Source organism: Anomaloglossus baeobatrachus, chromosome 4, assembly GCF_048569485.1.
Source record: "Anomaloglossus baeobatrachus isolate aAnoBae1 chromosome 4, aAnoBae1.hap1, whole genome shotgun sequence".
Lineage (NCBI taxonomy): Eukaryota > Metazoa > Chordata > Amphibia > Anura > Aromobatidae > Anomaloglossus > Anomaloglossus baeobatrachus.
The window spans coordinates 115,475,787-115,499,323 of NC_134356.1; the positions used below are offsets into that span (position 1 = coordinate 115,475,787).

The 23,537-nt window shown below is 49.6% G+C and overlaps 1 protein-coding gene across 2 annotated transcripts in view; it reads left to right on the forward strand.

Annotated features, from left to right (window-relative positions):
* Positions 1–23,537, forward strand: part of RGS14 (regulator of G protein signaling 14) — a 277,457-nt gene that overhangs the window by 140,289 nt on the left and 113,631 nt on the right. For both annotated transcript variants that reach the window (XM_075344512.1, XM_075344513.1), the window contains one exon: positions 7,533–7,651. In XM_075344512.1, coding sequence (XP_075200627.1) covers positions 7,533–7,651 — 119 coding nt within the window. The remainder of the gene's footprint in view (positions 1–7,532; positions 7,652–23,537) is intronic.

Consider the following 23,537-nt stretch of genomic DNA (forward strand, 5'->3'; position numbering starts at 1 on the left):
ACCTGTTCCCCTTTCCAACAGCATCTGTCCCTTTTCAACTCATTTTGGTATATGACCAAAAGTGCAACTGTGCAGGGACACCGTACTCAACGCCATCTCAGCACAGCAGCCATCCCTCGGTCCCTCCGATGTGGACAAGTAAAAGACCATTTCCTCCTATCCATGACAAAGCGTTGAGATTCACTCTGTGCAGCACTGGTGTTTAGTGGAAAAGTAGATCTAAGATTGCGTACCACATTCTGCAGATACTCCTGTATACGTGCGTCCATTTCTATGGCAGGAATTAGTTCGCCAAATTTTGTCTTGTACCGGGGATCTAACAGTGTGGCAACCCAGTATTCAGGATTACTTCGAATTCATACAATCCGAGGGTCATGTAGGTAGTGCAGCAAGAAGGCGCTCATGTGTCTTGTGCATCCAGGAGGACCAAGTCCTTGGTGTGTTGGTGGCAGAGAGGTGAGAATCGTGCATCCTTCCTCTGCCCTCTCCCCACAACCTCGCACAACCGAAATGTGAGCAAGCTCTCACTCATCTGCTGAGTCTTCCATGCCCATCGCCAGTTCCTCCTCCATTTCTTCATGGGCTCCTGCACTTTCATCAACACTTTTTGCTGATACTATGCGCCCTTGTTAATCCCTCTCCCTCACCATGAATGCCGCATAGGTGCCGCTGACCATCTGGACCTCGTAGATCTTGTTATCCCTTCCGCATATGACTCCTCCTGTACTTCCTCCCCTTCCTCTTGTCCCAACACCTGACTCCGAATAATAATTACAGTGTGCTCCATCATGTAGATGACCAGAATTGTCACGCTGAGAATGACATTGCCAGTGCTAAACATCTTCGTCGACATTTGTAAACTGTGTAGCAGGGTGCATAGGTCCTTGATCTGACACCACTCCAGCAGCGTGATCTGCACCACCTCTTGATCAAGTTATCCCAGGCTATATGTCATACCGTATTTCAGCAGGGCTCTGCGGTGCTGCCACACACGCTGCAACATGTGCAGATTCCAATTCCTGCGTGTCGGAACATCGAATTTCCGGCGTTTAACTGCCAGACCCTAAGACTTCCGGAGTGATGAAAGTTGTTGAGCTGCTGTGTGCGCACGATGGAAGTGAGCACATAGCGAGCGTGCCCGCTGCACAAGGCCATGTAGGCCGTGATGGTGTTTTAAAAATTGCTGGAGAATTCGGTTCAACACGTGAGCCATACAAGGCACGTGTGTCACATTGCCCTGAGGATGGCCCGCAGCCAGGTTTGCATCATTGCCGCACACGGCTGTTAAGTCACCAACGGAGTCCGCTCCGTCAATTTGTACTCCGGTCGCCAGGTGACAACGTGTTCCTTTCATGAATAGTGCTGATGATGGGGGAGGAGTCGATGCCAGCGGCGCAGGTGGACGCAGGTTATGCTCACCCACTGGGCTGCATTACCTTGACAGATGCAGAATCTCTGGCTGAATGTAGCTGGTGGGTATCTCACAGATGAAATACCATCATTCAGCTACAACCAATGGGAAGACACCACACCCTTTTTTATGCCCATCCTGTCTGCAGACCACTGCCAGACATAGCTATGACCTCTGGTTACTTTTACCCCCAGTTCAGTTTTATGATTTTGTGTGCTTGTTACCTGACTACTTTTCCTGCTTGCTGTTTATGTACCTTGTTGGCCGATCCGCATTTCACCTCTGCTTGTTTTCTGATTAAGTCCTGGCCGTCCCATTCTGTTCCTGTTCCTCAATTAATGTTTTGACCCTGCCTGACTACTATTCTCTGGAACTGCAGCCTTCCACAGGTATTAATCACCTTGGGCCCTGTGCAATTCCTAATCCCTGTATAGGGGTTAAAGGGTTTCAGGGCTCTAGGGGTCCTGCTTGGTGAGTGGCTTCCCTCTAGCCTATCATTAACAGCCCATCTGAGTGTGTGGATCAAGGAAGGCGTTACACCGTGCTCTCTGCAGAAGGCCATGTGGTCCAGGATAGTGCTTTAAAAATTGCTGGACAACCAGGTTCAACACGTGAAACACACAAGCCATGTGTGTCACATTGTCACAGCGAAGGCCCGCACCCATGTTTGCATCATTGTCGCACCCGGCCTTCCCTGGCTGCTGGTTGAGTGGAGACAACCATTGATGAAACTCGGTATCCAGAGCTAACCGTCCACAACTTCTCAGCGGTGTGACTCACATTTCCCATACATTTCAAAGTAAAACTTTGACCGCCTGATGGCATTGAGCTCTGCTGCCAGCATAGTAAGGAGGTGTGTGGTAGTGCTTGTGCGCAGTTACAAGGAAGGGTGGCCTGACCACACAGGGTTTGCGCCAAGGTGGAGGACCCACACGAGGTTGAAGAGGCCGAAGCAGTGTATTAACTTCTACAACTCGTGGGGACGGCAAGACTTGGACAGCAGACCCTTCTCCATCTCTCACCATAGTTTGCCAGTGCCCAGTCAGTGACATGTAATGACCCTGTCTATGCTTACTGGTCCAAGTATCTGTGTTGAAATGCACCCTGTCGCACACAGAGTTTCTCAAGGAAGTGGTGATGTTGTGTGCGACATGCTGGTGTAGCGCGGGCATGCTGTTCTTGGAGAAGCAGTGGTGATTGGGCATCTTGTACTGGATCACAGCGGCAGACATAAGGTCTCTAAAATCCTGTGTGTCCACTAGGCGGAAAGGCAGCATTTCGGTAGCCAACAGCTTACACAGGGATAGAGTCAACCTCTTCGCTTTGTCATGGGTCGCAGGAAGTGGCCTTTTATTTGACCACATCTGAGGGACAGAGATCTGGCTGCTGTGTGTAGATGGTGTTGAGTAGGGTGTCCCTGGAAAAATGCAGGTTTGTGAGGAAAGTGCAGGCGGAGACATGATGTTGCCTTCATCCAACGTTGGTGCTATCGATGTCTGAGAGAGCTGTACACACTCACTTGTTTCCCCTTCCAAACCAACTGACGACCTACCAAGCAAACTGCCTGTTGCGGTTACAGTGGTGGAAGTTGTGGGTGGAAAAACAGGTGTGACAGCTGTCCCCACAGTCCTAGAAGATGACGAGCGCGCGGATGCACTGGAAGGGGCAGGCGGTGGATGGTTCGCTCCGCTCGCCCGCATTGCAGCACGGTGAGCTTCCCACCGGGCCATATGATATTTATTCATGTGACGATTCATGGAAGAAGTTGTCAAACTGCTGAGGTTTTGACCTCTACTAAGAGAACCATGACAAATTTTACAGATCACATAATTTGGTCGATCTTTTTCTATGTAAAAAAAGGACCAGGCTAGGCAAGGCTTAGAGGCCATGCGACCTGTTGATCCACCCCGAATAATGCTCATAGGCAGAGTGGTGGCTGAGGATGCAGTTGTAGACGTGCTACCAGTGCTCCGACTGTGTCCAGGAAGGCGCAAGGTAACTTCGTCGTCGGTTGCATTCTCCTCCACCACCTCTGTTGACCTCCTCGAGTGTCTGACTGTGGGTTGACAGTAGGTGGGATCTAGAACTTCATCATCAATTGTTGTGTTTGCACTCCCCTCCCCCTCAGACCGAGCCTCTTCTTGCCCTGACCGAATATTTAAGTTGTCATCCCAATCGGGTATCTGCGTCTCATCTTCATCAGTATGTTCCTCATTGTCTATAACCACAGGTGTTGGAAAGGCAGCATTTTGGTAGGCAACAGTTTGCAGATGCTGAAAGTCAACCTCCAAGCCATGTCATGCCCTTCTAAAAGCATGTAAAACACAGCGAGGGGACTCCAACCACAGTCTCCCTCGTTTACACTAACTGTGCCACACACACCCCACTTGACTGGCATCGGTTGAGCCCCCTTTTGAAAAAGAAAAAGATGCTTTGCATGAAGCACTCTCAAAAATACGCGTGCCTTTCCCGTCCCCTGGCTGACCCAGGGGAAGAAAAGTCCTCTGAGAGCCATGATTTGTTCATTTTGGTTCTTTTAGAAGCACAGCGAGGGGACTCCAACCACAGTCTCCCTCGTTGCCACTAATTGGGCCACACACACCCCACTTGACTGGCATCGGTTGACCCCCCTTTTGAAAAAGAAAAAGATGCTTTGCATGAAGCACTCTCAAAAATACGCGTGCCTTTCCCGTCCCCTGGCTGACCCAGGGGAAGAAAAGTCCTCTGAGAGCCATGATTTGTTCATTTTGGTTCTTTTAGAAACACAGCGAGGGGACTCCAACCACAGTCTCCCTCGTTGCCACTAATTGGGCCACACACACCCCACTTGACTGGCATCGGTTGAGCCCCCTTTTGAAAAAGAAAAAGATGCTTTGCATGAAGCACTCTCAAAAATACGCGTGCCTTTCCCGTCCCCTGGCTGACCCAGGGGAAAAAAAGTCCTCTGAGAGCCATGACTTGTTCATCTTGGTTCTTTTAGAAACACAGCGAGGGGACTCCAACCACAGTCTCCCTCGTTTACACTAACTGTGCCACACACACCCCACTTGACTGGCATCGGTTGAGCCCCCTTTTGAAAAAGAAAAAGATGCTTTGCATGAAGCACTCTCAAAAATACGCGTGCCTTTCCCGTCCCCTGGCTGACCCAGGGGAAGAAAAGTCCTCTGATAGCCATGACTTGTTCATCTTGGTTCTTTTAGAGACACAGCGAGGGGACTCCAACCACAGTCTCCCTCGTTTACACTAACTGTGCCACACACACCCCACTTGACTGGCATCGGTTGAGCCCCCTTTTGAAAAAGAAAAAGATGCTTTGCATGAAGCACTCTCAAAAATACGCGTGCCTTTCCCGTCCCCTGGCTGACCCAGGGGAAGAAAAGTCCTCTGAGAGCCATGATTTGTTCATTTTGGTTCTTTTAGAAACACAGCGAGGGGACTCCAACCACAGTCTCCCTCATTGCCACTAACTGTGCCACACACACCCCACTTGACTGGCATCGGTTGAGCCCCCTTTTGAAAAAGAAAAAGATGCTTTGCATGAAGCACTCTCAAAAATACGTGTACCTTTCCCGTCCCCTGGCTGACCCAGGGGAAGAAAAGTCCTCTGAGAGCCATGATTTGTTCATTTTGGTTCTTTTAGAAACACAGCGAGGGGACTCCAACCACAGTCTCCCTCGTTGCCACTAATTGGGCCACACACACCCCACTTGACTGGCATCGGTTGAGCCCCCTTTTGAAAAAGAGAAAGATGCTTTGCATGAAGCACTCTCAAAAATACGCGTGCCTTTCCCGTCCCCTGGCTGACCCAGGGGAAGAAAAGTCCTCTGAGAGCCATGATTTGTTCATTTTGGTTCTTTTAGAAACACAGCGAGGGGACTCCAACCACAGTCTCCCTCGTTGCCACTAATTGGGCCACACACACCCCACTTGACTGGCATCGGTTGAGCCCCCTTTTGAAAAAGAAAAAGATGCTTTGCATGAAGCACTCTCAAAAATACGCGTGCCTTTCCCGTCCCCTGGCTGACCCAGGGGAAGAAAAGTCCTCTGAGAGCCATGACTTGTTCATCTTGGTTCTTTTAGAGACACAGCGAGGGGACTCCAACCACAGTCTCCCTCGTTTACACTAACTGTGCCACACACACCCCACTTGACTGGCATCGGTTGAGCCCCCTTTTGAAAAAGAAAAAGATGCTTTGCATGAAGCACTCTCAAAAATACGCGTGCCTTTCCCGTCCCCTGGCTGACCCAGGGGAAGAAAAGTCCTCTGAGAGCCATGATTTGTTCATTTTGGTTCTTTTAGAAACACGGCGAGGGGACTCCAACCACAGTCTCCCTCATTGCCACTAACTGTGCCACACACACCCCACTTGACTGGCATCGGTTGAGCCCCCTTTTGAAAAAGAAAAAGATGCTTTGCATGAAGCACTCTCAAAAATACGTGTACCTTTCCCGTCCCCTGGCTGACCCAGGGGAAGAAAAGTCCTCTGAGAGCCATGATTTGTTCATTTTGGTTCTTTTAGAAACACAGCGAGGGGACTCCAACCACAGTCTCCCTCGTTGCCACTAATTGGGCCACACACACTCCACTTGACTGGCATCGGTTGACCCCCCTTTTGAAAAAGAAAAAGATGCTTTGCATGAAGCACTCTCAAAAATACGCGTGCCTTTCTCATCCCCTGGCTGACCCAGGGGAAGAAAAGTCCTCTGAGAGCCATGACTTGTTCATCTTGGTTCTTTTAGAAACACAGCGAGGGGACTCCAACCATAGTCTCCCTCGTTGCCACTAATTGGGCCACACACACCCCACTTGACTGGCATCGGTTGAGCCCCCTTTTGAAAAAGAAAAAGATGCTTTGCATGAAGCACTCTCAAAAATATGCGTGCCTTTCCCGTCCCCTGGCTGACCCAGGGGAAGAAAAGTCCTCTGAGAGCCATGACTTGTTCATCTTGGTTCTTTTAGAAACACAGCGAGGGGACTCCAACCACAGTCTCCCTCGTTTACACTAACTGTGCCACACACACCCCACTTGACTGGCATCGGTTGAGCCCCCTTTTGAAAAAGAAAAAGATGCTTTGCATGAAGCACTCTCAAAAATACGCGTGCCTTTCCCGTCCCCTGGCTGACCCAGGGGAAGAAAAGTCCTCTGAGAGCCATGATTTGTTCATTTTGGTTCTTTTAGAAACACAGCGAAGGGACTCCAACCACAGTCTCCCTCGTTTACACTAACTGTGCCACACACACCCCACTTGACTGGCATCGGTTGACCCCCCTTTTGAAAAAGAAAAAGATGCTTTGCATGAAGCACTCTCAAAAATACGCGTGCCTTTCACGTCCCCTGGCTGACCCAGGGGAAGAAAAGTCCTCTGAGAGCCATGTCCACATTGTCAGTGGACAGACACGTGTGCTTATCTGCCAGCAGACCCCCAGCAGCACTGAAGACAGGTTCCGAGAGAACGCTGGCTGCAGGACACGACAAGATCCCCAAGGCGTACGTGGCGAGCTCAGGCAATTTATCAAGATTGGAAGCCTAAAATGAGCAGGGCTCAAGTTGCACAATAATGGAATCGATGTCTCCTTGCATATACTCATATATCTGTGTGTCCTCCTCTTTTTCCTTGTCCAGCTCTTTTGTTTTCGCATGAGTATATGTCCTTGTCACTTTCCCATGTGTTGTGAGTTGTTTGTCACCTTTTGGACACCTTTGAGGGTGTTTTCTAGGTGTTTTTCTGTGTTTGTGATTGCCTGCCATTGTTTCCTATGCAGTTCGAGTTCGGTTCGTCGAACGTTCGACGAGCCGAACTCGAACGGGACCTCCGTTCGGCGAACCGGCCTCGAGCCGAACCGGGACCGGTTCGCTCATCTCTACTTGTGACATCTGTGACATTGTGCTGTGTGATAAAAACACAACCTTCCTGAAGTGTCTTTCTATAGCAAATTGGGGACAACGGTGTCTAAACAATGCTGTGTGCTCTCGTAACCCATAAGACAGGAACCTAACGGAAAAATATACACAATCAACAGCTTTTCCCCTGGTCTTGTTAAAAATAAATAAATAAATGTAAATTTCTCATATAATAATCAGCACAAATAAGTCATGACCTGTTGCATTTATTTTGTTAGATGCCGTAGACAACAACAAACTTTTATTACGTCGTGAGTCTGAAGGATCTCAAGGATCTCTAAACTCTGCAAGAAGCCTGGATTTAAGCATCATCTCTTCCTTTTCTGGGAAATCTGAGGTACATATACAATATATCGCTCCACATATTTATCAGTTGTGTTATATAAAGTACTAGAAATAGATCCAGTCATCTCTATTTTTCAGTATCTTGTTATAGAGGCTGCCCAGTCACACCATATTGATGATCCATTGCATAGATAGGTCATCCACTATGAGTTCAGTAGGGGTCCGACTCCTGGCACCTGGCAATAATAGGTACAATTGTGCGACACCCTGCAGCAGCTGTTAAATGGCAATGTGCTTTGTAGTTACGTTTCAAGTGTTTACATGACGCAGCCATCAGAGCTTTTTTCAGCTGATCACTCCTGTGCAATCCTAGAGGACATTTCATCCAGAGGTGTAGCTACGGTTTCGGCTTGTGGGACAAAACTCAGGGGGGCCCCAAACCAGGTAACCATGTTGTGTTCCACCCTAAGAGCTCATGCAGACAACTGTATTTTCAGTCCAAGTTCCAGCCAACAAAACATTGGATCACACTGGGACAAATGTTATCCAGTGAGGCAGTGTTTATGTCTGATTTTGTTCTCTGACCATGTGGTCTGAGGAAAAAAAAATTGCAGCATGCATGTGTGACGCCCTGGCCTATCAGGTCATCACAGGGTATTGTGCAATCTGCCCTTCTTCACAGTATCCACCCTCCTTGGTTATGGGTCCTGGTTCTTTGGTGTTGCTAACAGCTTAGCCAATCGAAATCCTAGGAACACTTCACACTTTACCAACCAGACACACCAGGGGGGCCTGAAGGGAATAGGGCCGCCCACATGGGGGGCTTGGTGAGAGGAAAGTGAAGAAAGTGAAGTTGAGCTTGGGAAGTTGAAAGGAGAGGTGGAAGAGAAGTGACTCTCTGAGAGGGAGAGGTCACGGAGGAGAGCTCCTGTGTACTAGGTGGCAGACGTTGGTCTGGGCCTGGTAGGAGCTGGAACCCCTGTCGCAGGGGATAGTGTCAGGGGGCACGGACAGCTGAGGAGGGCAGCTGGTGGCTTTGAGCTATCACCGGGAAGGGGTCAGGGCATGACGGGTTACGTGGACCCCAGGCCAGAAAGTAGCTTCACGCGTTTCGGTAATTTACCCAACAGGGGTGAAGACTTCAAGATTCATCCCCAACCCGCTCCAAAATCGGGGTACTAATGCACCGATGGGATAGGACTTTCTCAATACAGTCCAAAAAAATCCTACGCGTGAACCCTGAAAGCAAGCTCACTCCGTTAGCCATACAGGTGAGTGGGACCCAAAGAGTTTTATACCCACGGGTCCAACAGAGACAGAGATGCCAAGGACAGGGCCACAGGCTAACAGCAACACCAAGGGCACGGACCCAAGCGTGCTCCCTACAAGCTGCAGTGGTGCTCAGAATTCTGGTTTACAAGCTGTCGTTGTTGTTATTTCCTGGACTGAGTGAGTACACTGAAAACCCATGTTTCTACTCCCTACGGCACCCAAGCACTACACCATCCAATGGGCCCCGGGACACAAACCCCCTACCCACGGAGGGGTAAACATCAGGCTGCCACACCATCGTCACCGGGCTCCCCGACGGCAGCGGTGGTATCTCACATTACCACACACCGTGGCTGGCATCAAGACCCCCGGGTCCGGAGACCCCTCGAGCCACCGCAGATCCGGATCCGAGCAGCAGCCCGGCTGCTGGCATGGGGGCGGCACACCTCGATTTCTGGCGTCACTAACAGGATAGAAAATTTCTGGACGAACGTCTTTATACATTTGCCTATGAGTAAGGAGACTACTGTCTGTTAATCATTAAAGGAACCCCCAAAAAACACTTTTCTTCACAGTAATTTAGCGACTAATGTGATCAAGGTCCTGGAGGACCGAAACGTTATTGTCGCAAAATTATCGCAAGTGTCACATGTTTTTCAATTGTTGCTATCTTGCCTTCTGTATTAAAAATCTATTAGCATTGAGAAAAAGAGTTATATCTTTATTCATTCTTGCCCATTGAGAGTGCAGTGTTATATTTATATATGAACTAACAGGATAGGAGCAGGACCCACTTACCTGGGTAACGTACACCTTGAAAACCAAAGACCGCGAGTCAAGATTCTGTTTCCCGCCAATTCCGTCATTTTCCGCCATTTTTTCACGCCAAAACCCTGTGTTCTCCGAGAAAGCATGCGAAGACTAAGCCCCACCTCTCGTCTTCCCAGTGAGGCCGGAACCGGAAGTTCCCAGAGGGTCACAGTCAGCGAGAGAGTGCTGCGAAAAGACCGAGGGGGTGGGCCAGAATGTGTTACTAGCAGAAGTGGAGCAGGGACGCCAGGACTGTGTAACAACATTCCTGGAAGACGCGGTGTCAAGATGGCGGAGAAGCGCGGAGCCGCTCCGCGGATGGAGACGCGGAGGATGGCCACGGCAGTGCGAGCAAGTGAAACCGAAGTTCCACGAGAGGAGCGGTAAGCGGTTACCCAGTCCCAGATGATTTCCCTAATCCGGCCAATGCGGCTGTGGGATCTGAACCGCCCCAACCACAAGGCCAGCACTCAGTCGCCATTGCCTCCACCCTCCGCCGCGACTGGCCCCGAGGTGCTGCCCACACCAACGGCAGCGGATCTCGCAATTTCTGAAAGAGAGGATCAGTCTGAAGCATCTGACCAAATTGACCCGGTTACCGTGGATTCGGAACCGGAGGTGATAGAAGATGGCGATTTAGGTTCCAGTACCCCTGAAGCTGTGTGGGTGCCACGCTATGGAGGAAACGGCCGCAGGATGATCCTGTCGTCACAGGCACAGTTGGCATTGGAGATTATTGAAATGGAAGCAGAGTCCACTTCAGATGAGGAGATCTCCGTGGATGCAATGGAAGTGGTGCCTATATGCCATTGCTGTGGCTTGCCAGGGCACTTTGCAAGAGTGTACCCAGGAGGTAACCAGCATTAAAAGGGGACCGGAACCTGCAAGTTTTACAAATTTTTAATTAGGCTGCGCCCTCCTTGTTGAATCTTTCTCCCAATCTTTGTTCCAGGGAAAAGGCCATCAGGGCCTTGAGAGGTGCAGTACTGGTAGTCGACACCAGGAGGCCCTGGTGGGGGTCGGCGCAAGGGGCAACGGCTACCAGGTTGCTCAGGGTTTTTGCAGAGGTACAGAGAAGAATGTTAAAAATGTTACAGTACCTCATGCCCTCCCTTGTGTATTACAGGGACTTTTGTTGGTCCTTTCTTTCATAAGTAGCTGTTCACTTTTTTTTTTCTTCTCTTTTTTTTATATTAATATATCTGGTTATGACTCCTCATAAAATTTGCATTGGTTTGCTACTAGGGCAGTGAGAATTGAATACTCCCCTCTTGTAGATGTTTTGAATCTAGCTTCCGATACTGACTGCGATAGCAGAGTGTCCATAGCTACAAACCCCCTTCAAGGGTTAGAGTTACCCTAGTTCCTCCTATGGAAGAGTTGGTAAAGGAGGTTAGGGTTTAGATATTGGTAAAGTTTTTTACGTTATGCCAATTTTTTCTTCTTTGACCCTGGCCGGAGAGGACGGTGGCGGAGGTAAAGGCTTTTGCCCATGGCTTCACTCCTCTCCGGTAACATTTGTGACATGTAAATGTTATGCTCTATATGTTATGTGTTTTGTCATTGTCTTTTCCCATTCCTTATGTGTCTACCCTAATTGTGGTGAGGGAATCCTCTGTACCCCATTGAGAGCTATCCAGCATGGGCCTTTAGGCAGTTGTGAGATGGGCAATACCCGGTTATCCTTCGTATGTAATGCTAATTTTGCATTATACTACTACAACTTAAAATATGGTTAAAATGTTAACATTAAATGTTAAGGGTTTAAACTCAAACATTAAGAGGCGTATGGCGCTTGGTGAGATGCGGACCCAGCGAGCTGATGTGGTTTTCTTGCAAGAAACGCACTTGAACCTCAATGGGAACTGCAATTTTGCTAAACATCTGTACCCCACGATTTTTTTAGCTTCCCAGGAAAGGAAAAAAGGCGGTGTGGCTATTTTGATATCAAGGACCTGTCCCATTCAAGTTACGACCTCCTTGGCAGACCCACAGGGTAGGTACCTTATCCTACAAGGGACATATAAGGATCTTCCGATCATTTTGTGTAATATTTATGCCCCTAATACCTCCCAGATCCTCTTTTTGAACCGGGTATTCCTCAAACGCACACGCCTTCCCTCCTCAGCGTGGATTGTGGGTGGAGATTTTAACACTATTTTCTCTGACTCTTTAGACAGGTTGACCATTAACAATCAATTGTTGAGCCCGTCTCAGCGTAAATTGACAGCTGCCTTTCGAAGACTGATCCGTAGGTTTGCCTTATTTGATTTGTGGCGAGTTAAACATCCCTCAGAAAAAACCTTTACCTTCTACTCTCCCCCTCGTGGTACACACACCAGGATCGACTTCTTCTTTGGCAACATTCAAGCCCTTAGATTGACGAGCAATGTGGATATTGGTGCAATAACGTGGTCAGACCATGCGCCAATGACTCTCACTCTAGATCAGACAACACCACGCACAAGAGTCTGCCACTGGAGGCTCAATGAGTCCTTCCTCAAGAGAACTCCCTACAGAGAAAAACTGGAAGCAGGACTGATAGAATACTTCAAGAACAACGAGGGGTCAGTGCCTAATTTTTCTACGGTTTGGGAAGCCCATAAGGCCGTCTTTAGAGGGCAATGCATAGCATTAAGCTCCCGTATCAAAAAAGATAGACTTTATCAGAGAGATCAGCTCCTCAGAAGTCTCAGAGACAAAGAAAATAGGATGACCCTTAACCCATCAATATGTACTCTTAGAGGTATAGTAAAGACTCGTGCCCAACTGAAGGACCTAGAGGTCAATATAACAGAAAAATTACTGCTTTATAGCAGGCATAAATACTATGACAAAGGAAATAAATCTCACTCCTTTTTGGCTCGCCAACTTAGAGAGGATAGGGGGAACTCATCCGTTTATGCCTTGAGAGATTCGGGGGGGAATATTTTCTATGACCCCACTAAAGTTGCAAAGATTTTTCAGGATTGTCAAGATTGTATTCTTTGCCCAGCACTCTTCCTACAGACCCAGGAAAGCAGAGGGAGCTAATCCACTCCTTTCTTGAGCAGTGTAAAGGTCCAGTCACACTAAGCAACTTACCAGCGATCCCAACAACGATAGGGATCGCTGGTAAGTTGCTAGGATGTTGCTGGTGAGATGTCACACTGCGACGCTCCAGCGATCCCACCAGCAACCTGACCTGGCAGGGATCGCTGGAGCGTGGCTACATGAGTTGCTGGTGAGCTCACCACAACCAGTGACCAGCCCCCAGCGCCGCGTGGAAGATGCTGCGCTTGGTAACCAACCCGATATTTACCTTGGTTACCAGCGCACGCAGCTACACGTGCAGAGAGCAGGGAGCAGCGCACACTGAGCGCTGGCTCCCTGCTCTCCTAGTACAGCACACATCGGGTTAATTACCCGATGTGTGCTGCAGCTAAATGTGCACAGAGCAGGGAGCAGCGCACACTAAGCGCTGGCTCCTTGCTCTCCTAGTTACAGCACACATCGGGTTAATTACCCGATGTGTGCTGCAGCTACATGTGCACAGAGCAGGGAGCAGCGCACACCGCTTAGCGCTGGCTCCCTGCTCTCCTAGCTACAGCACACATGGGGTTAATTACCGATGTGTGCTGCAGCTAAATGTGCACAGAGCAGGGAGCAGCGCACACTGCTTAGCACTGGCTCCTTGCTCTCCTAGCTACAGCACACATCGGGTTAATTAACCCGATGTGTCCTGCAGCTAAATGTGCACAGAGCAGGAGCCGGCACTGACAGGGAGAGCGGCGGAGGCTGGTAACTAAGGTAAATATCGGGTAACCAAGGACAGGGCTTCTTGGTTACCCGATGTTTACCGTGGTTACCAGCCTCCACAGAAGCCGGCTCCTGCTGCCTGCACATTTAGTTGTTGCTGTCTCGCTGTCACACACAGCGATCTGTGCTTCACAGCGGGACAGCAACAACTAAAAAATGGCCCAGGACATTCAGCAACAACCAACGACCTCACAGCAGGGGCCAGGTTGTTGCTGGATGTCACACACAGCAACATCGCTAGCAACGTCACAAAAGTTGTTCGTTAGCAGCGATGTTGCTAGCGATGTTGCTTAGTGTGACGGGGCCTTAAGTTGCCTACTCTTAGTCAGAGTGCTGCAAATACACTGAATAAAGAAATCACGCGTGAAGAAGTAGAAGAGGTGCTTAAATTACTTGCTAATGGAAAATCACCGGGTCCAGATGGTCTGACATATTTTTACTACAAGGCATTTGCGGATCGACTCACCCCCTATTTTGTTAAATTATTTAATAGCTTCCTCACGGGCTCCCCTATACCTACAAGTATGTTACATTCTTATATTACGCTCATACCCAAACCGGGGAAGGATGCTATGGAATGTGCCAATTATAAGCCCATAGCACTCCTTAATGCTGATTTGAAAATCTTTACTAAACTACTGGCTCTATGTCTTTCGGTCCTGCTCCCTCACCTAATACACAAAGACCAGGTGGGTTTTGTCCCATGTAGGCAAGGGGGGACAACACCAGGAAGACTATTGACTTAGTAGAAGTTGTTAATAAGACAGAGAGTGAAGTCCTTCTTAGTTTGGATGCAGAGTAGGCGTTTGACCGTCTGGGGTGGCCATTCATGTTTGAAATATTGCGTCATTTTGGAATCTCGGGTGCATTTATTACAGCCCTGAAAAGTTTATATTCATGCCCCTCAGCATCGGTCAAATTTCCTTATGCCGCATCTCAACCCTTTCAGATACACAATGGCACTCGTCAGGGATGCCCTTTGTCCCCCCTGCTCTTTGTTATGTGCATTGAGCCATTGGCTGCTGCTATTCGCATTGACCCTAATATACGCGGAGTAATGGTGAGAGACAAGGAGTTTAAGCTATCCTTATATGCGGATGATGTCCTATTGATTTTGTCCCAACCACATACCACCCTCCCGAATTTGCATTCCCTATTGCTACAATTTGGAAGGCTGTCAGGGTATAGGGTCAACCTGAGCAAAATGATAGCCCTGCCTATTAATATTCCACAGGGGCGAGTTTCCTCCTTACAGGAAAACTACAATTATAAATGGAAAAATATATCCTTGACATACCTGGGGAACTATCCTAGTTTATTTACTGAAATAAAAAGGCTCCTGCTCAATTGGAACAAGCTCCCATTGTCTCTGTTTGGAAGAATCTCTGCAGTCATTGGAATCCAGGACATTGGGACTGGACTGTCGCAGGAAGGGGCTGCAACAGAGTAGGTTGAGCCTCCGTTACCATGGACACCGGTAACGTCCCACGGTTGGGCGACGAACTCTTAATAAAGTTTTAGTAACGTTTAAGTGAATTGCCTCCCCTGAGTGGGATGGACCCTTTAATAAAAATGTGTTCATCTTTATATTGTCCCTTTTCCAGTTTAAAAGCAAAACGAAAATAAACCGCTGGTGTCCTGTAGCTCGCGGATGAGCTACGTTTAACCAAGGGCGAATGTGACGCTCTGGCCTATCAGGTCGTCACAGGGTATTGTGCAATCTACCCTTCTGCACAGTATCCACCCTCGTTGGTTATGGGTCCTGGTTCTTTGGTGTTGCTAATGTCGCGGGCGGAGGAGGGGACGCCGCGCTCTCCCAATGCTCGGGTCCGGCTGCCGCGGCTGCTGCGGCCTGCTGCTGCTCGGTGGCTCGAGCGATGGGCCGGATCCCGGGGACTCGAGCGGCGCTCCTCGCCCGTGAGTGAAAGGGGGTTTTTGGGTGTGGGGATTGTTTATTGTCCGTGACGCCACACACGGTTGTGGTGATTTGTTGACACCACCGCTGCTCTGTATGGGGATCCCGGGAGGGATGGTATGGAGCAGCCAGTTGTTGTGTTGCCCCTCCGTGTGTAGGGGTTGGTGATCCCGGGGCCCAGTGATGAGGTGGGAGATGCAGGGCTTGGTGGGCGCAGGGACGCGGGGGCAGCGCTGTGCCTTGCGGCACTGTGGTACTCACTCAGCCTGAGACGATGACACAGTTCTCGGTAAAACACACGGCTGGAAAGACGGTTCCCACGGACGGCTGCACTTGCTTTCCCCAGTAGGTGACGGTGACGGTGCCTCTGTCCTGCACCTAAGTTGAGAATGGTTGCGATGGGTTCCAACCGATAACACGCTCCCCGGCTTGGATATGGGCCGGAGGAGCCCTACTTTGCCCGCAGGCGCTGGCCCTGAGAAACTGGTGCCCTGGCGGTGGCGGTGTCTCTCTGTTACGGTTGGACTGTTGCCTTCAATCGGGACTTGGTTGTTAGGAGACAGACGTCCCCTTCACTGACGGATTTGGCAAATTATGGCGACTCCTAGCCTTGCCGGGATCCGAAAGGCCCCTGCCCTGGTGCTGACTGTTCTTCGTATACTGCTCCAGACCGCCGGGCCACCACCCGTCCGCGGTCCTTCCAGCAACCTCCGAGCAGTCCCCCTGCAGACTGTCACCGCCGTCTGCTGACCTTGCTGTCACTGTCCGGGGCACACACCCGGACCAACTTCAGGCTTGCTTAACTGTTCCTTTTCTCTGCCTCTACTCTCACTGTTTACTCCTTCACTTCCCTAGCTGTTCTGCCTGATTTTCCCGCCTCCAGGGCTGTGTACTCCTCGGTGGGCGGAGCCAACCGCCTGGCCCACCCACTGGTGTAAACATCAGCCCCTGGAGGAAGGCAACAAGGATTTTGGTAGCCTTGGTGTTCCTAACTGGGGTGTAGGGTGTGGTGGTGTTGTGACCTGTGACCCCTGGCTTGCCCAGGGCGTCACACTAACAGCTTAGCCAATCAAAATCCTAGGAACACTTCACACTTTACCCACCAGACACACCATTGGGGGGCCTGAAGGGAATAGGGCCGCCAACATGGGGGACTTGGTGAGAGGAAAGTGAAGAAAGTGAAGTTGAGCTTGGGAAGTTGAAAGGAGAGGTGGAGGAGAAGTGACTCTCTGAGAGGGAGAGGTCACGGAGGAGAGCTCCTGTGTACTAGGTGGCAGACGTTGGTCTGGGTCTGGTAGGGACTGGAACCCCAGTCACAGGGGATTGTGTCAGGGGGCACGGACAGCAGAGGAGGGCAGCCGGCAGCCTTGAGCTATTACCGGGCAGGGGCCAGGGCACGACGGGTTTCGTGGACCCCAGGCCAGAAAGTAGCTTCACGTGTTCCGGTAATTTACCCGACGGGGGTGAAAACTTCAAGATTCGTCCCCAACCCGCTCCAAAATCGGTGTACTAGCGCACCGATGGGATAGGACTTTCCCAATAAAGTCCAAAGAAATCCTACGCGTGAACCCTGAGAGCAAGCTCACTCCATTAGCCATACGGGTGAGCGGGACCCGAAGAGTTTTATACCCACGGGTCAAACAGAGACAGAGGTTCCAAGGACAGGGCCACAGGCTAACAGCAACACCAAGGGCACGGACCCAAGCATGCTCCCTACAAGCTACAGTGATGCTCAGAATTCTGGTTTACAAGCTGTCGTTGTTGTTATTTCCTGGACTGAGTGAGTACACTGAAAACCCCTGTTCCTACTCCCTACAGCACCCAAGCACTACACCATCCAACGGGCCCCAGGACACAAACCCCCTACCCACGGAGGTGTGTCGCCAGGGGTTAAGGGGATACCCAGAACCGGGCCAAGGGGTTGCTTCTGGAAAGGGGATCACGGTGTCGTGACCCGGTCCGTGCTCCCTGGTTCCACAATAAAAGGGGGGGGTTATGTTCGTGACGCCACCCGTGGAATGTGATCAGAGATGACCACCGCTGCTGCAGAACCTCCGGGGTGATGGAAGGCAGCTTGAGATGGGACGGCTCCCCACGGGTAGAGCCTTTTCCCCGGGGCAGTATGTTAGTCTATGGGGGGGAGTGCAGGACACGAGCACAATAAACAGGCAGACTCACGGTTTTGCAGTTTCTTTGTCTTTTACTGATGATGTTATTCAGCAGAGTACTGTCCACGGAGTCTGTGAGGGGTTCAGGGTTTCTCCCGCCCAGCCGGGCCGTTTTGGCTTCCTTGCCTGCACTGTGTGTCTGTGGCCCTGCTGCGGTGTGAACTATGCAGCTGTCTCTGTGCTCCTCGGTACCGACCTGACAGGCAACTCGAGTCCTTACTTGTATGTTCCTGAACTCTGCGTTTGTTGCTTGTGTCTGTGGTACAGATAGAGAATGTGGAATCCTCACTTCTCTGGTGTTCAATGTGCAGTATGTAACCTGCAGTCTCGGATCCAGCATCCGTTCTGTGTGCTCCACTGGGGATGAGCTCTGCAATGCTCTGTCTCCCAGGAATGTTCCTCTGTGTAATCTGTCTCCTTTCCTCAGACCCTCAGCTAGGCCTGGAATTGGTCAGTGGATCCTGAGGTGAGCTAAAGCCAGCTTCCAACCTCCAGAGATCCTGTCTCCTCAGTGCTCTGCACTGAACTTCCAAACTGAAACTACTCCTGACCATTTCCTCCCCCCCAGCAGAATGTACAGGGAAGCAGCTTGGTCTCCCCCTTCTGGCCAGGAGGTCTTGGTGTTGTGTGTGGGGAGTTAACCCTTTGTGTTGTTACTGTGGCAACCCTGGGGTGCCACATTCCCCCTTAGTGAAGAACAGTACTCCGGGACTGTGAAACAAACAAACAAGTTATCACAACAATTATATATATATACAGAGTCTCAAAAGGAAAAAATACAAAAACCTTAAAGTTCAAAAAGAGTCCAAAATGTTCAAGAATATGTAAGTGGTCATACCGTATAGTCTCTGTAGGTACTGGGCTTTTGGTCTTAACGTTGCAATTAAATAAACATTTCAATCAACAAACACTTCTTAAAAGGTGTCTCTACTCTGGTCGTAAGTGCAGTAGACCTCACGGCCCTCGGGCCACCAACAATGTGATCAAGTTGTAACTCTCCGTGCTGCCACCTTACACCACTCTTCTCTCACCTTTTCTGTACACTAAACTGTTACGGTTTTTCATATAAACATTATAACATATGTACATTTTATATGCAATTTCGCATTAGTCTTTATATCTTGCTGGTATCTGACCCTGAGTACTACGCTGTGACCTGCGTACTGCTGGTGTACTGGGTGTACTTAGCATAATGGTGTGAGTGGAAGTGTACCTATTTGGTGTTTCTGGTACTTGTGAGGATGGTGGACTGACTGTAGGACTGGCAAGCTCACTGGGACCAGGAATCTGTTCTTCCTCTACGGTTTCAACTTCCAGTTCTTCATGTCTTGGGACTTCTTGTGGTATGGATTCTGATGTTGGTTCCGCCACTTGAGGGAAGGCGATCATTGGGACTACTACTGCTCCATAGTAATTTGGCCATGTTTTTGGAAAATCTCCTAAGACTGTATGGAACACATCTTCTTCCTCCTTGACAGGTTGTACCTGTATGGGTAAGGTGACTTCTGGTGTCTTCAGGGTTTCAGGACATGGTTTGAGTTGATCTCTTGACACGACAGCTGATGTCCTTCCTTCATCCTTACTGATGAGACACACTTTGGGATTATCCATACTGGATGGTAAGACTGTATATGGGGTGGTTTCCCACTGATTATCCAATTTGTTTGTGCGCCGTTTCCTCTTGAGAACTTGGTCACCAGGTTGCAATGGGGTTGCTAGAGCATGCTGGTTGAAGGTTCTCTCCTGTCTTCCCCTAGCTTGTTGGAGACTTTTCTCTACGCACTCTTGTACTTGGCGATACTGCTGCTGACGTAGGGTATCCCAATTGGATTCTTGAACTTCCGCATCTGGCTTCAGAATTCCCATATCTAAATCAATTGGCAGTTTACCGGGCCTTGCACGCATGAGGTAAGCGGGGGTGCAGTTTGTAGAACTCACCGGGACATGATTGTACAAGTCCACTAAGTCTGGCAATTTCTCTGGCCATTGATTTCTTTCTGACTCTGGTAAGGTCTTCAACAGGTCAATCACAATATGGTTCATCTTCTCACATAAGCCATTTGTTTGGGGATGGTATGCTGTTGTGCGGATCTTTTTACAGCCATACATGTTGCAGAATTCTTGGAAAATCTGTGATTCGAAAGCTGGACCTTGATCTGCAAGGACTTGTTCTGGGTAACCATGGGGTCTGCAAAAGTACGTCTGGAATGCTTTAGCTGCTGTTCTAGCTGTAAGGTCTTTCACGGGTACCACCACTAAGAAGCGTGAGTAATGGTCCACGATGGTTAAGGCATAGACATAGCCGGACCGGCTTGGTGACAACTTGACGTGGTCTAATGCGACTAGCTCGAGTGGTTGCTTGGTTACTATGGACTGGATTGGAGCTCTCTGGTTCTGTTGATCCTTTCTTCTGAGGTTGCACGGTCCGCATTTTCTACACCAATCTTCAATTGATTTTCTCATGCCAACCCAGTAGAATCTTTCTCTTAAGAGCACTTCCAACTTTTTCCAACCAAAATGACCAGCACCGTCGTGGTAAGCTTCCAGAACCATCTTGACGTCTCTCTTGGGCACGATGATCTGCCAGACCAACTCATGTGTTTTTGGATTGGTGTGCCTTCTACAGAGCTTCCCTTGGTACAGGAACAATTTACCTCTCTCTTTCCAGAGATGTTGTGTCTCAGCTGGGGCATTCTGATTAGGGTATGCACCTTGTTGTGTAAGCAGTTCTTTCACTAGCTTCACAGCTGGATCGCTGTCTTGTGTGTCAGCCCATCCGTGGTGTGCTAATGGGTTCAGAGTTGCCTGCTGTTGTTTTTGGTAGACACTCGGTTGATACTGTCCCACCTTAGGATGGTGAAAGGCCGGCAGCTCAATTTCTTCCAGTCCCTCCGGTTCCTCTTCCACGTCCCCCGAGTGTGGCATCCGGGATAAGGCATCTGCATTCCCATTCTTGTGGCCTGCCCTGTACTTGATGACAAAGTTGTAGTTTGACAGTCGGGCTATCCATCGCTGTTCCAGCGCACCTAGTTTTGCAGAATCCAGGTGGGTCAACGGATTGTTGTCAGTAAAGATGGTAAATTCTGCAGCTGCCAGGTAGTGTTTGAAACGCTCTGTTACAGCCCAAACTACTGCCAGTAGTTCTAACTTGAAGGAGCTGTAATTCTCTGGGTTTCTTTCTGTAGGCCGGAGCTTCCTGCTTGCAAAGGCAATAACTTTCTCCTTGCCTTCCTGCTTTTGAGACAATACTGCTCCCAGTCCTACGTTGCTGGCATCCGTGTACAAAATGAAGGGTTGATGGTAATCTGGATATGCCAGGATCTCTTCTCCTGTCAGTGCCCACTTCAACTTCTTAAAGGACTCTTCTCTCTCATCACTCCACTGGAAAGGAGGATTTCGGGCTGCAGACTTCTTTGACTGTCCTACCAGGATGTCTTGTAGGGGAGCTGCTAGCTTCGTGAACCCTTTTATAAATCTTCTATAGTAGCCCACCAGTCCCAGGAATTGCCTCACCTCTTTCACGCTGGTGGGTCTCGGCCAATCTCTGATCACGGTAACTTTTTCAGGATCTGGTGCTACCCCTTCTGAGCTCACGACATGTCCCAGGTACTGTACCCTTGGCTTTAGAAGGTGACACTTGGATGGCTTGATTTTCATGCCGTATCCGGATAAGGCTTCAAACACTTCTGCCAGGTCTTGTAGATGCTGTTCATAGGTCTTGGAGTAGACTATGACATCATCCAGGTACAGGAGGACAGTTTCAAAGTTCTTATGTCCTAGGCAGCACTCCATCAGTCGCTGGAAGGTTCCAGGTGCGTTGCAGAGTCCAAACGGCATACAATTGAACTCACAGAGGCCCATCGGCGTGGTGAATGCTGTCTTCTCCTTATCAGCCTCTGCCACAGGAACTTGCCAATACCCACTAGTCAGATCTAGGGTGGAAAAGTAAGTAGCGGATTTTAATGCAGCCAATGACTCTTCTATCCTAGGTAATGGGTATGCATCCTTGTGTGTAATGCGATTGATCCGTCTGTAGTCTACACACATCCTCATGGTCCCATCTTTTTTCTTAACTAGCACTAGTGGGGCTGCCCAGGGGCTACAACTGTCTCTTATTACCCCTGCTTCTTTAATTTCTTTGAGCATGTCTTTGGCGCATTGGTAGTGAGCTGGTGGTACTGGTCTATACCTCTCCTTTATGGGTGGATGGTTACCTGTGGGTATAGTGTGCTCTACCCCTTTGATCTGCCCAAAGTCTAATGGGTGTTTGCTGAATATTTGTTCATATTCTTTCACTACCCTGTATACTCCATGCTTTTGATGGGAGGGTGTAGAATCGGTACCTACATGTAGCTTTTGGCACCAATCCTCCAGCTTTCCCTCTGAGCCATTGTCCTCCGCCTGATTTGACGGCTTCAAGGGCTCAACGGTGGTGATGGCGTTGTTATTAACCGTATATAGCTTAGCCATGGTAGCATACTTTGGTAGGGTGACCTCATCTTCCCCACAATTTAGAAGGCGTATTGGCACTCTCCCCCTGTGTACCTGAACTATTCCTCTGGCCGTCAGTACAGTGGGCCTACTGTCTGAGTACACGGGTTCTACCAGGGCCTGATAGTCTCGCCCTCTGATGCCTATTGCGGCTCTACACCAGACCAGCATTTCAGTTTTGGGAGGAATTACAATAGGTATTGGGTCACTTACCCTTGCACTGCCAATTTCACCTCCTGACACTTCTACCTGCTGCTTCAGCATCAAGGCTTTAATTTCCTTCTGCAGGAGTCTCTGTTGCCCAGGTTTGGCAGTCTCGACGATCTGCTGCAAGACAGTAATTACCTCTGCAAAACAATTTTCAATTACATTCATTCCTAGCAGCATAGTTGGTTCACGTTCTCGTCGGTCAACATCAACAATGATAATACCCTGATTCTGCAATTCTACTCTCCCAATCTTAATGGTCATTTCTCTGAAACCAACCTGTGGTACTAATTCACCATTGCTAGCCCATATATTCAATGCAACATTAGATGGACCACTGCTAACGTCTGAATCAGCCCAGTACCTCTTATAAAGGACATGCGGAATTGATGTTATTTGGGAACCAGTGTCCAGCAAGGCGTTGAGCGGAATGCCATCCAGCACGATGGGGATGACTGGACGTCCCCCCACATACTTGTCGTGCCAGGGTGAAGGACCTTGAGAGTTCATTCCTGAGGAGCGGCCCGCCTCCCCAGGGGATCCCCATTTAAAGCACATTCACGGGCAAAGTGACCTGGCTCCTTGCAACGGCGGCAAATGGGCTGTCCATCCGGCTGGTAGCGGTCGCTGGGTCGTCCTCTCGTCGCTTGGTATCTCCTAGGCCTCATCCACGGGACATCCTCCTTGCTGGTCGCCAGCTCAATCTTGGGTGTAGACTTGGATCCACGCAGCTCCTGGACGATTCTAGCCATGGAAGCAACAGTGTCTGTCAGGGCATCAAGCCTTTGATGGAGAGCCTCATTAGTGATGGGCTCCAGGTGGTTAGCAACAGCCGCTGACATGGCCGATGTCACCGGCACTACTGGCTGCTGGGGTGCCACTGTAAGGTGTTGAACAGAGTCTATATCCTGCGGCTCCTCCACCTGCTGGAGGCGGATGGCTCTATCCTTTAGCTGGGCAAATGTTAGTCCTGGATCCTGGATCACCATCATGCTCAGTTGTCCCCGGTGGGAAGGGGATGAGAGTCCATCCAGGAATTGGTCTATCAGCAGCTTATCTGCTCCAGGGGCTAAGGCAGGTTCTGCTAATTTAAGTGCTCTGAGCGCCTCCTGCAAGTTTAAGGCAAAGTCTCTTGCGCTCTCTCTAGGTTTTTGCTTGCATCCAAAGAACCTCATTTTAGCCCGGCTGCCAGCAGTGGATTCAAAAGCTGCTTTTAGTCCAGCTATTATATGCTCTACAGTGTCCTTTGCATCGTCCGGCCAGGATGCAGCCTCCCG